Raw genomic sequence first — 16698 nt, forward strand, 5'->3', positions numbered from 1 at the left:
ATGGCGAGGGAAATGACATTTTTGCCCTTAATGAGTTTGTTATCGCGCGCAATGACCATTTTACCCCTGCCTCCATCTTTTCTTCTTCACGTATTCTTCTTCTCTTCTCAATCAGAAACATGAAATTGGGGGGAAAATGTTCTAGGGTTTAGGGTTGAAATGCGAATTGGGGAAAATTGTTGAGAAGATTTCGATTGGAACTCGATTGTGTAACACCCCGTTACCCAAAAGCAATTAAATAACAAATATTCATCAGAGTAATTCCACAACGGGCATGCTACACGTCATTTCAAAATTTCTTAAATAGAAAATAAAACTATTTAGTCAAAACAACTTGATATATATGAAAACATAGCAGCGGAATAGTTTTCAAATCCATAACCTCATGAACATCCAACAACAGTCTATGGCATTAAAGGCCTTAGCATAAGTCAACATCATTGTTCAAAAGACAATAAAAGGCTCCACATCACAATTCCAAAATTTGATACATGGAAAGGAAAAACAACAATAATATAAATAATAATTCCCATCCCACGTATCAGAGCCCTAGACACGACATTGAGCCACCACCAACTACTCAGGATCACCTGCAAGTTACCCATAGGAAGGGCAACATTTTCAAGCAGAAGGGGTGAGATTCACAACAATAAATATAGATATTAAATCTTCAATTGAATCTAATACCCTATAACATCAAATACATTATCTTGCAAATATACATAATTAGTTCACAAGCAACAACAGCATCATCATAATCCACTTAACAAGTATGTATACAATGTACATATTCACCAACAACATCATCATCATCAAGTAACAACCAAAATCAACAACTAAGACTCATGCAAATGACATGACAACACTGCTAAGACAACACCTTAGACTTCTCAATGGATGCAAATATGCATGTGGTACCAAACAGGACCGAAGCCCTCACCGCTTTTGAATGGTTAAAGCATTCATCAGGGCCGAAGCTCTCACCGCTGTTGAGCAACTAGTACTCCAGGACATGAGTCATCTCCGCTGTTTTATGCATATGCAATGGACCTACTTGTGTATATCTACATACAACTGACCATGCAATGCAAACTTCATGTGACACCACTTAAACAACATGTGTGATTCAATAAATAACATACATTTCAGTCATCATCAGTAATCATCAATCCAGCAATCCAATCATCCCAAATAATGCATAATTACATATAACCATGCTAAAAACTACAACATCAAACACTACCATCCATACAAACAAACAGCACTCAGGAACTGTGCAACTCGCCTCGCGAGCACATCTACTCGCTATGTCGAGTTCACAAAACTACTTGCTCGCCATGGCGAGTTCAAGGCGAACTCGAGGCGAGTGAAAAATAGGTGCTCTCGGGAAAAATGACATTTTCTCACTCCAACTTCTATACTAAGCTCCCTAATCATCTTTTTAACCTGAAAATTGTTCCAGTCTTCATTATTATCATCTAGGTACCTTAAACCATCCCCAAAACATCTTATAACAACTTTTTAAAAATCAAGTTTTAATCTGGGCTACTCGCCATGGCGAGTTGGTCTGCTCGCGAGGCAAGCTATGAAGTTGCTCACTCGCCATGGCGAGCAAGGCTACTCGCGAGGCGAGCGATGAACTTTTGTACGGGCAGAAAACTGGTGTCATACCCCAATTTTTGACCTAAGACAGCACTGACACGTGTCATTTAGCTCCGACCGGTCTCAGCCCTTCGAGCAAAAAATTCGGCAGGGAGGTATTTTAAAATACCTCATAGTTGATTCCGAGTCGGGCCCTCTTCTCTCAATTTTCAATTTTTTATTCAAATTTTATGTTTCCATCTTTTTTATTTAGAATCCTTTTTTTATTGACTTTAAATTCATTTTTTTAATCTTTATTTTATCTCATTTATATTCATTTTTTAGTCCTTTTATTTTATTTTTAATATCCAAAGAAAAAATTAAAATGCTGTCCGATAATATCCAAATAAACAGCACAAAGCCTCATGCTTCCTCTCCAAGCCACAAAAACAGCCTGTCATGTTCCTCTCCTAGCCACAAAAACAGCCTGTCATGTTCCTCTCCAAGCAACAAAATTGTCTTAATCACAAGCTCTATAAATATAACATTACAGACACAATCAAAAAGGGACAGAATTTCAATTGCAAAACCTGCAAATCACATAACACCACAATCGTTTTCTGAATCAACACAAACACAATTTTTCATCATCATTTCCGCACAATGTTTTAACCCAGAACCAGCAACCAAAATCCAACAACAAACCACCACAACCATCGAACCAAGATCCAAAGTAAAAGAGGTATAAAGATTTTTCTTTTTCTTTCTAGATCTAGGATAAACAGTGTTTGTTTTAGAAGTTTTGAACCTAGAATCAAAAAGAGAAGAAGAAGAGGTCTTAAAAAAACGTTTTTTTTAAAAAAAAGGGGAGTTTTTTTCCGGCGCGGTGGCGCCGCCGCGACAACTCGCCGGCCACCGCGCCGGAAACTGAGTTTCACGGTGGTGTTCTTCAACACTCACCGGAAACTTCATCAAAAAAAACAGAAGAAAGAAGATAAGAAGAGAGAGAAGAGAGAGTACGTGAGAGAAAAAGAAAGTGAAGAGAGAGAAGAGAAAAAAAGAAATGAAGGAAAAAGAGAGAAATGGGTATTTATACCCCTTTTATTTGGCAGATTAAATCAAGGCCGTTGATCAAATCAACGGCCGAGATTCGATCTCTGAGGTCCAACCTTGTTCTTGGCCCATCTTTTTCGTTTTATTTTCTGCACCCCCCTTTACTGCTCACACACCCCCAGCATCTCATTTTTTCTAATTTCTTTTTCATGCATTTTAATTCTCGCTCTATCTGTTAATCCAGAGTGCTCTGGTCCAAAATTAACTTAATATTATATTCTTGCTTAATTTAGTTATTCTCCAGAATAATCTGGTCCTATATTAACTATTAATATTATATTTCTGTTTAAATTAATTATTCTCCAGAGTGCTCTGGTCATTGTTAATTAAATTAATCCAGAGTGCTCTGGTCCTAAATTAACTGTTAATATTATATTTTTGTTAATCCAGAGTGCTCTGGTCCTAACTTAAATGTTAATATTTATTTATTTTTGTTTAATTTAATTATTCTCCAGAATATTCTGGTCCATGTTAAAACAACTTCACAATTCAGCTTAACTTCATTTTTCTCATTCTGCTTATATAATTTTCATATCTTTATTCCAAAACAACAAAAACATTTAAATAACAAATCACAAAAATATTTTTTCATTACAAACCTTGATTCTCAAATCAAGTGATCGTTCTTTTTATTTTTCTTAATCAAATTTCAAATCAAGTCTAATTCAACTTCAAGTCAATTTTCTTCAATCTAAAAAACACAAATCAATTCTCATTTGCCATTTGGCTTTTTATTTCAAAACCTTTTTCAAAACATATAAAAAACACTAAACAGATCAAACGTCAATTTCTACCCCGAACTACGAGGTTTTGATCCCTCACGGGTACGTAGGTAGAGGACCTTGTCCTTCCAAATCAATTAAAAAACAATTTTCTTTTTTCTCTTTTCAATTATCAACTAAAAAACAATTTTCTTTTGCCTCTTCAATTAAAATCAATTTTCTTTTTCCTTTTCAATTCATCTTTCAATTCCATTTTCATCTTTTTAAAAGCAAGCAAGTTTAAGCACAAAAAGTTAAATAAAATCAAGAGGTTCTCGTAGAGTACTACGAATATTTAGGGTGCTAATACCTTCCCTAAATATAACCAACCCCCGAACCCTAAATCTCTTCAAAATGGGTGGTTTGGAACTTTTTCCCCTTAAAAAAAATTTGTTCAGTCGTGAGATAAAAAGTGAGTCAAAAGCTAATCAAATGGCCTTGACATCCGAAAAATGGCGCGGCAACTGGTTTTTCCCAAAAATCCCATTTTTCTTCCAATCACTCCCCAAATCAGTTTACAGATGAGAAATGAATGTTTCTATGCAACCAAAACCAAATTCTAACATCAGAACAGCAATATCTACCCCAAAAACCATTAATTCAATTTATACCCAATTCTTCAATTTCACTCCAAAACCTGTTAAACTCAAAATCAGACTTTAAAATCTACACTATTGAAGTAAACCTCACCCTTACCTTAAATTTGCAGAAGAAATGCACAGCAAAAATCAACTCTTGGTTCTTCCTTGGTTCTCTCTTGCTTTCTCCCAAAACTGGTTCTACGTGAAACTGATTCTAACTTCTCTGTATAACTTCCCACTCAAAAGTAACTCCCTTCTAATTACACTTAACTCCCCATAATTTCTATTAACTTCTATTAACTCCCCAAACACCAAAATAATTATTATTTCATACTTATTCTAATTATTATCAAATAAACCATATAATAAAATAATACACCACATAAATCACTCAAAAATCACGCATATATATAAATATATACATATACTCCACATAAATCACCAACATCATATATAACTATATATATACTCCACATAAATCAAATTAATTAAATATAACAACTAGGACGTTACAGATTGCCTCCGAAAATTGGTGTTGGAATCTCTATTGGAACGCAAAGCACTAAATCGAACTCGTTTGTAGAAAGGTATCGTGAAGAAGAAAAACCCAGGTACCATCGTTTGTTTGTATAAATATGTTGTTTGTATAAATATGTTAGTTTTGTTTGTTTTTTCGGTGAAATAGATGATAAAAAACATGTGGGTTTCTATTTTCGCATGCTTAGTGTGGTGCATTTTTGTACCATTGTTGTGTTGCTGAGTGAGTGTATTTTTGTTTCAGAATGCGTGAAGAAGAAAAGATGGAGGCAGGGGTAAAATGGTCATTGCGCGCGATTCCAGACTCATTAAGGGTAAAAATGTCATTTCCCTCGCCATCAGCTGACGTGTCCTGACAAAACTCCATTCACCAAATGCCACGTATCTAATTACCCTCCACCTCAACAAATTTTTGTAATTAGGACGAATTTTAAAATGATTAGTAATTGCAGGGGCAAAATGGGAGGATTAGTAAGCTCAGGGATGAAAAACCAAATGGCCTATAATTACAGGGATGAAAAGCATATTTAAGCCTTTAAATCAAAACATGTTATTATATTTCCTCTGCTCATTCTGTCAACAAAATTGCTTTGTCCATTTGCCATTTACCTCGACAATCCAGACTCGCAGCATTACTATGCAAATTAAATTTGAGTGGATACCTGCAGCTTTCTTTATTATTTTTCTAATTAGATCACCATGACATTGTAGGCGTGCGTTTGCACATCCACAAACAGATTAGTATATATAGTATATACAGAATAGTATATGTTCCTGACATAATTGAATATATCGATTCCATTTTACAAAATTCTGTTATGGCATATAAAACTGGATTGGTTCTTGGCTTTCTATATGCACAACGAGTGAATTACGTTGAAGAAAGTTATGTTGATTCTCATATCAAAATGGAATGGATTAAAAAAATTCTCTAGCTTAAAATTGAGTTCAATCTTCATAAAATTGTATGCATCATGCAATTTTATTTAGTACATCATTTAACGCGTTCAAGAATAAGATGTTTTTTCATTCTTGTTTTAGTTCCCTATTTATATTTTATAAAAATGAATATAATGCAAGTAAATAGCAACTACAGAGCATGATGAATTTTGAAGGACAACAACCCAGGCAATTCATCCACAAGCTAGCTCAAGCTAAGTAAAATTTTCTTCCGAGAAAATTTCATTTAGATCACAATATCTGCTAAAACTAAAATTGCTAGGAAGAGAGATATTTATTTAACATACAACATGTAGAATAAAGGATATATCGGATGTCACAATGAGATAGCCCCGCTTGAACAAGGGTTTACTCCTGACGATGACTAAATTTCTCTCTTTTTTTTTTCTTTTCTTGCAAGACCTCTCAAGCAGTCATGGAAGAGTTCATCTCATTCAGTATGCGATGGTACCTATTATGCTCTGCGGTGTTTTTGAAGCCAGGCAGAAAATCTGTAAAGAATCTTAGAACTGCTGCAAGATGTTGGGAGTCATTGGATACAAAAGCTGCTTCTAAGAACAACGATGGTCGGATGGTATCCACCTGAAAATAATTCTCACACCAGTTAGCTTTGGAGTTCTAAAATTAAAACAAAATCATAAACGCAAACCCTGTGAAACTTTCACGCTTCGTTATACACGCTCTACATGATAACTACTTGAAGCAGCTCTTGATGGTATGCTTCAGTACATTATAAATTTGCTTCAGATAGCAAATACGCATATACTTTATAGTTACAAGATCGACAATTTGAAAATTACATTAATCTTTGTTCGTAAAAAGTTCACAATTCAAATTTCAAAATTAGTAAAGCACCAGAGCCTCTCCAACTACACCAACAACGTAAACATCTCAGTTTATGATCATAATTCATAAATAGTTACTCAGTCAGTGAAGTTTCAATGCAGTAGCAGCAACAGCTTTTCCATTAACTGGAATTGATTAGATGGATAGCACAATGGCAAAATATCCTATTATGATTCAATGCAGTAAATAATTATTTTTTTCATCAGTGATGACACAATCCATCTTAAACAAAGTGACATGGTTCACCCCACTAGCTCGATTTGAATTGGCAAAGCAACCTGTGCTGACACAGTCACTTGCTAGACTACAATGTTAGGGGATGGACCGCTTTACACTGCAGAGGTATGGAAATAGCTAACTGTGATGACGCAGTCAAATGAGTCTTGTTCCAGCATGGACCATTCATATTTTAACATCGTAAAAAAGTAATTTTAATATATTAATTTTAATAATTTATAAAAATGGTCTTAATTACTTTTAGTTGCATTTTAATCTTTGTCCATGAGAATGCTGCGGTAGTTTTTAAAAAAGTGAAAGAGCTTAAGCCATTGCTAGCCTGAAATTCACGTTTGAGTCATAGAATGCATATTGCCATGGCTACTGCACATGCTTAAATCACCCGATCTCGTATTTTTCTTTATGTGACATCTGATGGTTGGAAAAGGTGAGGAAACCTTTTACTTATGCATTACCCCAAACTCTAACACCTTGATGAAACCCAGGTTTACTGCTCATGTACAGGGTGTTTTCCAACCACAAGCAACCAAACCACTCAATAATCACATCACACGACATACATATTAAACATCAGATGAAGTGTATTCTACCATGCAATTAATACATGGTTGGCCTTCTAATGACTGGCATCCCTGCTGCATGACGGTGGAAGCTTCCTGAAGCCAAGTCAAGGCTGTCCCGGGAGCAGCTACTGCAGGTTGATACTTGATAGTGAAAAGTCACGAGTGGGGAAGAAATTTCCGAGATCGTGTGTGCCGATGGATAAAATGGCATTCAGTGGGAAACAAGATCAGGTCAATGGAGATGACGTGGCCCTGGCTGTTACTTTTCATTGTTAGCCTGAGGCTTCCTCAACCCTCTTCCCAGCTTCCGCAAAGAAAACATTTAATCAAGGCCATGATGCAAGGTGGGTCCTAGCCATAAAGTCTTACTAATCCAGAGAGGAGAGTTTTTCGTTTGCAAGGGTAGTTTAGCTCCCTTCACCCGGCATGCTCTTAGCCTGCTTTTAAGTTTGTCTTGCCAGGGTGAATAACTTAGGCAAGGCACTTGAAATTTCTATCAATCATGGGTCGGCAGACCTCTATGGAAATGGAATATGGGGGCACCTAAACACTACCACTAAAGAAGGACTTAATTTAATTTTACTGTTTAAAAACACATAATCTATTTTCTGCAAAGGGATTTCTACAAATGCAGTAAATAAAAAGTCATCGGCAGACACAGAAAACTGGACGAATGGAATTTCTACAGCGATAAATCCTACAGAATCATGAGAAAACGGTAGCACCTATTCATCATATTTCCATCATCTCCCTGTTCTTTTAAGAACTTAAAACACTGCAAAATTACTTTCCAGAACAGGATCAAGCAAAGTAGAAATTACCTTATACTTCCGTGCATATCGCAAGGCTTCAAGGTAGTATCCATCTTGCACTAGCAACACTACATAATCATTATGTAAACCAAGCTGTCTCAGCATATCCAGACCAAGCTTTCTAGTTTGGGTATTCTGACGACCAGACTCTAGGAGCTGCAATGCAACTTCCTTAGAGGGCTCCAAAATCTGCAACAAAAAGTCTCTTCTCAGAATTAAATTAACTCTAATTCAGCATACAGGTACCTAATATCTTCACAATAATACTATACAGAGAAATCGGTAACCTTATTTACGACAAACAACCCCAATTCAGCATAGCGTTCATTCCGCACCAGAAGTTGAATTATCAATACATATAGATTTGGGAGCACACGAATCTTTTCCAAATTTGCACTGCAATGATTAATGAAGAGCATTGAGAGCTGATTCTCAAGAGTGGCAGTAAAAGTCATGATCAGATAAAAAAATAGCATATTAAATTAAAGTCCCCAAATTTGCATCCATCATTTCAATGTTTTTTTTAAATAGTTGAAATCATATATCTCATTGTCACACATTAACAGTGGAAAAACTAAAATCCATTAGAAACTAGAACACTAATCTATGGAATGCCTTGAGACTCAAACCAGCTTTTTAACAACCAAAAAAAAAAAAAAAAAAAAAGAGTAATATTGGCAAACCTGTGAAGAAACTCAATAATTATAGCAACCAAGTAAGAAGGGTCTCCCACCATCTCTTCATCAACAGGCGAAAAGACAAAGTTGTACATCTCATCGGGTGAGATTGCTGCTGAAGTAAGTTGGGATTCCTCTTGCACAGACAGTAAAGATGATTGCATAACATAAGAACTATGAGCTTCATTACTTGGGGAGTTCTCATTGTTTACACTACCACCAACATAGGCTTCCTTTGAATTATGTTCAAGATTTGTAAAATGTGATTCATCCTCAGAGTCCAAAGTTTCGCTGTCGACTCTGGCGGTAGATTCGTGTATGATCGATTTCCCAATTGCATCTCTTTCTATAGTAGATACATCAGCGTCAGAATTTTGTGCACCAGAATTTAATGGCATCTCTGGTTTCAGCCCCTTCAGATAGCTACAAGTTTTAATTGAATGGGAGTACGAGGAGACTAGTACATTTATAGCCTTGGCAACCACAGGCACAGGTCTGCGCTCTAGAATAAGTGTCTGTGTTATACCCAAGCACAATTGTTTAGCCTGAAAAGGAAGAAATGAAGTAAGCTGAGATTTGTAAAATAATCATCAATTGATTAGTTCAAAGTTTCGGAACAAAATGAATACTATCAATAATTGTAGTTTAGAACCAATTAAAAAGACATCTAAATCAATATCAATATAAAACAACTTCCTTTACAGCCAATTTAGATGGGGAATTATGCCAGAATTACATTTCAGACTTACAGTGCAATACCTTGATAGAGAATACAGGGAATTCAATACTCAGGTTTAGCAATAAATTTACAAGTCGTCCACAGTACCCCATAAAAATTATATAATTTTATCTAACAGTCTTGAATACAGTTGACTACATAACCTTCCAAATTTGCTAGGGTAGATGATACTACTCAATTGTAACACATATCGTAGACAGGTAAGAGTCTTAAGTCTCAAATGCCTGTTGATTGCTCAAATATTATCTCCTATATTAAGGGATGCTTATGTCTAAAGGGCCTTTAAATGACTTATAGAAAAATTTCTGCTAGTTTTAAACCCACTAAATGAAATAATAGTGTAATTGATGCCTAGAAGTGAAAATTGCTAAACATATGTGATCATTAAAAATAACTGGAGTAGAAGCTCAAAAAATAAGATGACAAAAAAGGCTATGCCAAAGGAAGAGTATGGTTGGCCAGTGAAACAAGGCAGACTACGTTAGACTATGGCAAAGAGACCTATGGCTGGAAGTGACACAGTCAGACTTCAAAGAAGCAAAGAGGATGGGTACTTAATTTTTCTGCCCAGTGCCTTCCTTTGTCTGATGCTAAGCCTGCAACCCTTTGTCTGATGCAAAGCCTGCAACATCTAGTAGTAAGGGGTCATCATCTAGTAAGGTGATGAAATTTACCAAGTAAGGGCAACTAAAAGCCTTTTTGATTCTGAATCAGCTTATAGATGAATAAGCTAACTGGGAACATAGCTGCAGCTTGCAGCCCCTAGAAATATAGTTTTCAATACAAAAGTGGCCAAATTCCAGTTACAAACTGACTGACTACTGGTAAACTTGGTTTAAATTAAAAAGAAACAGCTAACAACAACAGCTTCACTATTGCATCTTGAATAATTAATCAATTAGAAGCATTGCTGTAATGAAGTTGGGATGGATGGATTGAACATACCTTGTTAGCCTCTAACTTACGCCGCTGCAGGAAGTCTAATATTGATGGTACATCTGAGTTGCTGGCGGAAATTGCCTACAAACTAAGGTTATTCATTTCACGGAAGCACAACAAATTTGACATTGATACCAAAATGAATAAAATACTTACTTCTAAGTCTAAATTGAATTTCCATAATAGCTTATTGGCCACATCGCATACGAGGTCAGGCACCAGGAAAATCCATGAATCAGCATATGTAACTGCTTCATGGCTACTCGCAACATTACCATCTGAACTTTCACTTTCTCTGCCACTAAATTGAGATGAGCTACTGGACCTGGGGAAACCCCTTAACAATAAAGGAAGTGGTGCGGATATTGGTGCTCGAGAATCTGCAAAGAGATCATAAAGTATGACAACCTTTGCATCAACTTGATGAATAAGAAGTACATTGTCGACCACACTCCCAGCAATCCTGCTGGAATAAATTGGTAAAGATCCCTGCAAATATCAGGAGCATCGGTCTCATTTTTATTTTTCAGATGTGCATAGTTCAATGAATCACACAACCATTGTTATCATACAAGATCCAGGATATAATTACATGTCCCATGTGGACATGTTTTATTTGTGTGTCTAGCTAAAACAGATTTACACACTTTTAAGAATTGCAATAGGGATGTACAACATATGTAAAATTTGAAGCTAGAAATTAATTTTAATTGATCAGAAGAAACATAATTGTATTAAGATAAACTCAATTAATCTTACATTTATTAATTTGCAAATTTCTGAAATTACATAGATCTAATTCTCCATATTACTAATGAAATTATTTCAGATCGCTTGTTGCTTATGAAATCATACAATGAACTAATACTGATTTGTATCTAATTTTCTGTCAGTAAAAAATGTTTTGTGGAATGTATAAATAACCCAAGATTGTAAAGGACAAGGATCACAAACATTCATTTTATCTGTTTAACAGTGTGAATTATATTTGATGTTAGAGTTTCGCCAGAGTGAAATAGAAGGGGAAGATTTCCTAAATAAAAAATTAGCATATGTTCAGAGAAGCTCTCACAAATGTTATTGTAAAAAAGAACTTTTGGCTGAATTATAAAGTCAATAAGAAATTAGAACAAAACCCCACCTGTTGTATCACTGCATCACGATATAGCCTATAGGAATGGAGTAGCATTGCAACTCTATCGACTTGCAAGCAGTATATCCTACCATAACTGTGATTGATCATTAAAAAAACTTTCAACAGGCAGCTATGTAAATTACAAAGGTCTAAGGTTGACGAAGAAAATAACTGGTACATACACAGTGACAATGAAGATGTCTTCAGCTGCTAAAACGGGCTTACTATTTGCCTCAGATTTGGCCATAACCATCTCAAACCTTGGTAAGCGTACAATATCTGCAGATGAAATCTAACCAGAGATGTTTTACTATCAGTCAAATGAATTAACACAGGAAAACTATCAGATAAAATCTATATTGATACTGAAGGATCGTGATAAGGACTATTTAAGTACCTGCATTCTTTTCTGAACAATAATGATATATCTTTGATTGAAACAAAATAAATTACGAATCCTATATGATATAAATATCTTATTGTACTAAAACTAAAAGGAAAAAAAGAAGTACATAGCACACTCCCATACCTGAAATCCATGGAATGTCTTGCACTGCATTCCAGATGCAAGAAGAACCAAGCGGCTTTCATGTGTATAAACATACCAACTAACATTCAGTTTCTTTGTTTCCACCAATTGGAGTGATTTTGACTCTGATTTATATGCACACAAGTCTAGACCACTGTAAAAAAATGGAATAAGTCTCTTTACTTAAGAAACAAACAAGAAAAAAGGAGGAAGGCAAAATACTTGGGGAGTAGTGTCATATTTGAAACAGTCTAGAATACAATATTAGAGCATAGTGGCAAAAGTCCAATGCAAAAACTCATGCCTTCATAGCTCTCGTAGGATAAGGTTTTTTTTTTTATTTGCATCATTATTTTGCTCAGCCAACAAAACATTTTAGCATATTATTTTGACAGATATCTTAAGGAACTGCAAGACTTTTTTTAAATAAAAAATGTTTGGGGATCGGGAAAATGATTAAACTCCTTCAGTTGAAAACAATCGTTCGCGGGGGGGGGGGGGGGGGGGGTCGAACTCCTTCCCATGAGATTAAAATGTTAAACTCTTATCATTGAGCTGACGCCTCATGGACACAGACTGCAAAACTTATTCCTGTAATAAATATTTTTTAATATTTAATAGTAATCTAAAGCTATTAGATTATGTACCTTTTCTTTGCCTTACAATATGCTTCTTCCCAAAAAACTAAAAGATAATTAAATGTTCATCCAAGACGATGAAAAATAAACATAAAGAGAGGGGAAGAAAAGTAGGAGAGAGTCATGTGCCACAGATATTGATGTGATGAGAGAACTAGAAGAAGAAAAAGATAAAAAAGTGTCGATGACGAGAGTTGCTGGACCCCTACCACGATTACTAAAGAGCGCTAATGAGTCCATGACGAGAGTTTCATAATTTTCTAAAGACAAGTTTAAGCACCAGACTAGTAGATCAATGAATATGGTTTGTCCAATGAAGATTCTTATAAACCTTATGATATAAGACTCCAAATTATTTAATCATTCTCTAAAATCCTATACTATAATAGGACTGAAAATTTCCCAGCCTGGAAACATTTTTACTAACTTTTGGATCTCTTCTGAACTTAAGATCAGGACATTAAAAAAAATGCATTATTGACCAATGTAATTGAATTAAAAATAGAGATGATAAAAAATAAAAAAAAGGCAACCATACTTGGTCTTAACAATAACAATGTCACACTGTCGACTGTCTGTCCAAAAAAATCCAAGTATACTTTCTGATTCTGGCTTGCACTTATGGCTAAACGTTTCCGCAGTTTCTCTATCCCAAAACTGTATCTCCTGGCCTGATCGCTGGATGGCTATGACCTTTGTGTCTAAAGAATACCGAATAGCTATAATAGGGCCTTCACTTATTGAGTCGGTGGTCGGACCAGTGAGAGGATCAAAGATACCGACTTTCCATGAAAAGACCTAAACATTACAAAAATATATGTGATTTAACAGTTGACCATGAAATAGACAGATAACACATCATTTTGATACAATTCAGAATGGTGGACGTAACACGCAATTCATTTTTCACCGAAAAACAAATATACGAAGCATATCATGTTACCTGGTCAGCTGCTGGGGAGAGTAGTAACTTATTTCCATCGTCATAAAATAACCCCCCTGATTCAGGAACATTACACCGAAGCGGTGGATACTGAATGTAAGCATGTGAGAGACCATCAGATCCTCTCAGACCTATAGTAGGCTTTGAGGTTGTTGCTTTTCTAGACATATTTCTGCTTCTTGTTTACACAATAAATAGCTGGGGTATAAAATAAACTGCAGCAAAACAATTAAAGTTATTTACACTTATGGATGGTAAAAGGTTAATGTATCTATTGTTATCAGGAGATATGAGTGTTGAAGGTTAAACCTTTGCCTTCAAAAGCTTTACGACACTCCTCTTTAGACTGGTAATTAGAAATCTGTATAACCATCAAACTTTTTCTGTGCGTGTTCAATGGCCCAGAAAGCAGATGGACATTCACTTAAACCTTCTTTTTGAGCTGTTAGGAGCAATATGTATTTTTAAACATACAATATTTAATAGAAATGCAAAAATAAGTAACAGTTATACAGTAGACACAACACAGCATAATAGATCAATAATTTTAGGGGGAAAACATGGAAAAACAAAATTTTATAAACTTAAACGGCTTGTAACTGTCAAAAGCCGTGACCCAATTAAATGAAGTTTGCAAAAATGTTTCTCTTCAGTTTTTCCACAATGCTGCTTGTGGTTGTATTTCCCCATGAAATGTAACAAATAGCTTTATAGCTAAAATACCGAGCCAGCGTGTAAAAAAACTTTATGTCAAGATAACTGTAGAATATGATACCGTATTTTGCATACAACTTTTTAATGCCAGAAACTCCGTTACACACATATCACGTTCAATATCTGGAACCTTAGCTGCAACACAACTCCCGTATGCTTTCGCCTATCCAATGAGACTTAACCATATCAATTTTCATGCATAAATAAGACATGTAGAATGTAGGCTGAAGCCTAAATGGAAAGAAAACATAAATCACACAACGGATTCCCTCCACTTCCCAACAACCCGATGGCTCGATCATAATTACATGTTTAACGCATCTAAGTAAATAAATTAAACTTGGTTATCGCAAGTGATAAGTGATAAAATCAAGTCAACCATTTATAGGTACCAAAGATTAGTGAACTTTATCTTGTATACGAGTTCTAAGTAACAAAAATGATATAAAGAAAGCATCCAATAAGAAACCACCATATTGCCATGTATGCTTATTTTATAGAGTTTAATGGAGGTACACTGCCATCATCCAATAAGATTCCATCGGCTATTAATTCCTTGTAAGCATATATTCTAATCGCTTATCAAAAATGACCGCCAAAAGATTATCAACAGTCAATTGTTATTGGACGTCAGTGTAAAACTGGTTTATATTAACAGTTCATGTCCCCTTTTCTCTATTTTCTAACCGACTTTTTTGCAAATAATTATCAAATGCTCCATTCTTGTTAAATGTTGGTGTCGGTCTAAAACTCATAACGTAAAAGGTTTTACTCGGCACATTAAAATTTCATATCGTAACCAAAAATCAAAAGCATCTACAAACCTGAGATGCACAATTCACTAAAATACGTTTGAGAACAGAGCTAGTATTCTTTTCCTTCATGTTCACAAAGCTGCAAAACATACAAAAACTACAATTAAACCATAATTAACTATAATCAACAAAAAATAAAATATTAGCATTTGTAAGTTTCAGAGATTCTGAATTTCTCCTTATAATAACAACAAACAATAGCTTAATTCGAAATTCTTGAATTGCATAACACCGGTAAATAAAAAGATTATTAAAATCCCTAAGTAACGTTCGTCTCAAATTACATTCACGGATAATGTTGCGAGGATAATAGAAGGAAATCATAGCGAAACGAATTGAATCGAAAATGTGAGATATAAAAATTAAGTGGTTTATGAAAGGTTACCATTAAGAATCGGTGATGTTCATTATGCAACAGAATCAATCGCAGATCACGATTCTGCGAGCTTTTATTCGAATGAATGGAGAAAGTACACAGTGCAGAGTTCCGCTACCTACCAGTCGTATTGATTCTGTTGCGTTGCGTGTTGTAACTATGTGATGCAGAAAGCAATATAGAGGTGCTAACTGTTTTCTGCACTCCTGATTTTGCTTTTATACCCTACCGCGTTTTTTTTTTTTTTTTTTGTCAAGTAGCCTACCGGCTAAAACTCATACAAATTATGGAGGAGTGGGTGTACGGGTTCAAACTCCGGCCCCTACATATAATATGCAATATCCCTACCAACTGAGCTAAGCTCACGGGGATTTCATTTTCTTGCTTAATAGACTCTTTCTCTCTTCACTTCATTTAATCTTTTAGAAACAGTTTCGACAAAAAAAAACTTTTAGAAACAACAAATTTGGGGAAGATTCTAATTTGCTTAAAATAAATGAAAAATATTATTTAATGAGAGATAGATACATAAAAAAAAATATTATATAGTGAGTCCTACCACTACAGGGTTGTGTATCAATATTGAAATGAAAATTTATTGATAAAAAAAATATTAAAATGAAAATTCACAAAAAATATTAAAATGAAAATTCACAGTAAAGAATTAGAAGAAATATATTGGAGGCAACTATAAATCTTACATAAGGTTTAGTTATTGTATCATTGATAGAAATTCTTCATTTTGGTTTTCTGATTTGATTAGGATGGGGAGATTGTGTCAGAAGGTTGATTTTGTCAACATCGTAAATACTCATCTAACGCTTAGGGAGGTTGGTTCAAATGGTTGTTGGAAGTGGAATGTTTTAATGACCATTGTACCTTTTTTTTATTGTTCAGTTTGTTGACCAACACCGATCACGTTACTTATGATGACGAGTGACATGATATGTGGATATGGAATGACTCTAAGATAGGGGTTTGTGCTTGTAAATTTGGATATGATTGGTTGTTAGCACACAATATAACTTAGAACACAACAAATGATTAGAACTAGGTTTGGAGAATTAAGGCGTTTGCAACACTTTGTTTGATTTTGCCTCCATGGAGCAATCCTCCAATGATGGTCAAGGTGATGTGCTATTTGCTGAGCTTTTTACAATCTATCATGGTATCGCTCTTCTGCTCCAACATGGGCCTTCGGG

The 16698-nt window shown here is 35.1% G+C and overlaps 1 protein-coding gene and 1 long non-coding RNA gene across 2 annotated transcripts; one reads left to right on the top strand and one right to left on the bottom strand.

Annotated features, from left to right (window-relative positions):
• The first annotated feature begins 2186 nt into the window (after positions 1 to 2186).
• LOC112416485 (uncharacterized) lies at positions 2187 to 5502 on the top strand. The gene is made up of 3 exons (XR_003007001.2): positions 2187 to 2323; positions 4552 to 4647; positions 4818 to 5502. It is a non-coding gene; the product is annotated as an uncharacterized lncRNA (long non-coding RNA).
• Positions 5503 to 5570: 68 nt separating this feature from the next.
• On the bottom strand, positions 5571 to 15664 carry LOC11437341 (regulator of MON1-CCZ1 complex). The gene is made up of 15 exons (XM_003625261.4): positions 15506 to 15664; positions 15130 to 15199; positions 14367 to 14468; positions 13901 to 14033; positions 13592 to 13806; positions 13187 to 13446; positions 12011 to 12164; positions 11664 to 11773; positions 11488 to 11575; positions 10503 to 10835; positions 10353 to 10427; positions 8675 to 9213; positions 8279 to 8387; positions 8001 to 8180; positions 5571 to 6115 (listed from the first exon to the last, which is right to left on the bottom strand). Exons 5-15 carry the CDS (start codon positions 13757 to 13759, stop codon positions 5939 to 5941), a joined length of 2193 nt encoding a protein of 730 aa, XP_003625309.1. The 5' UTR covers positions 13760 to 13806; positions 13901 to 14033; positions 14367 to 14468; positions 15130 to 15199; positions 15506 to 15664; the 3' UTR covers positions 5571 to 5938.
• Between the last annotated feature and the right edge of the window lie 1034 nt (positions 15665 to 16698).

This window comes from Medicago truncatula, chromosome 7 (genome assembly GCF_003473485.1).
Source record: "Medicago truncatula cultivar Jemalong A17 chromosome 7, MtrunA17r5.0-ANR, whole genome shotgun sequence".
Taxonomy (NCBI): Eukaryota; Viridiplantae; Streptophyta; class Magnoliopsida; order Fabales; family Fabaceae; genus Medicago; species Medicago truncatula.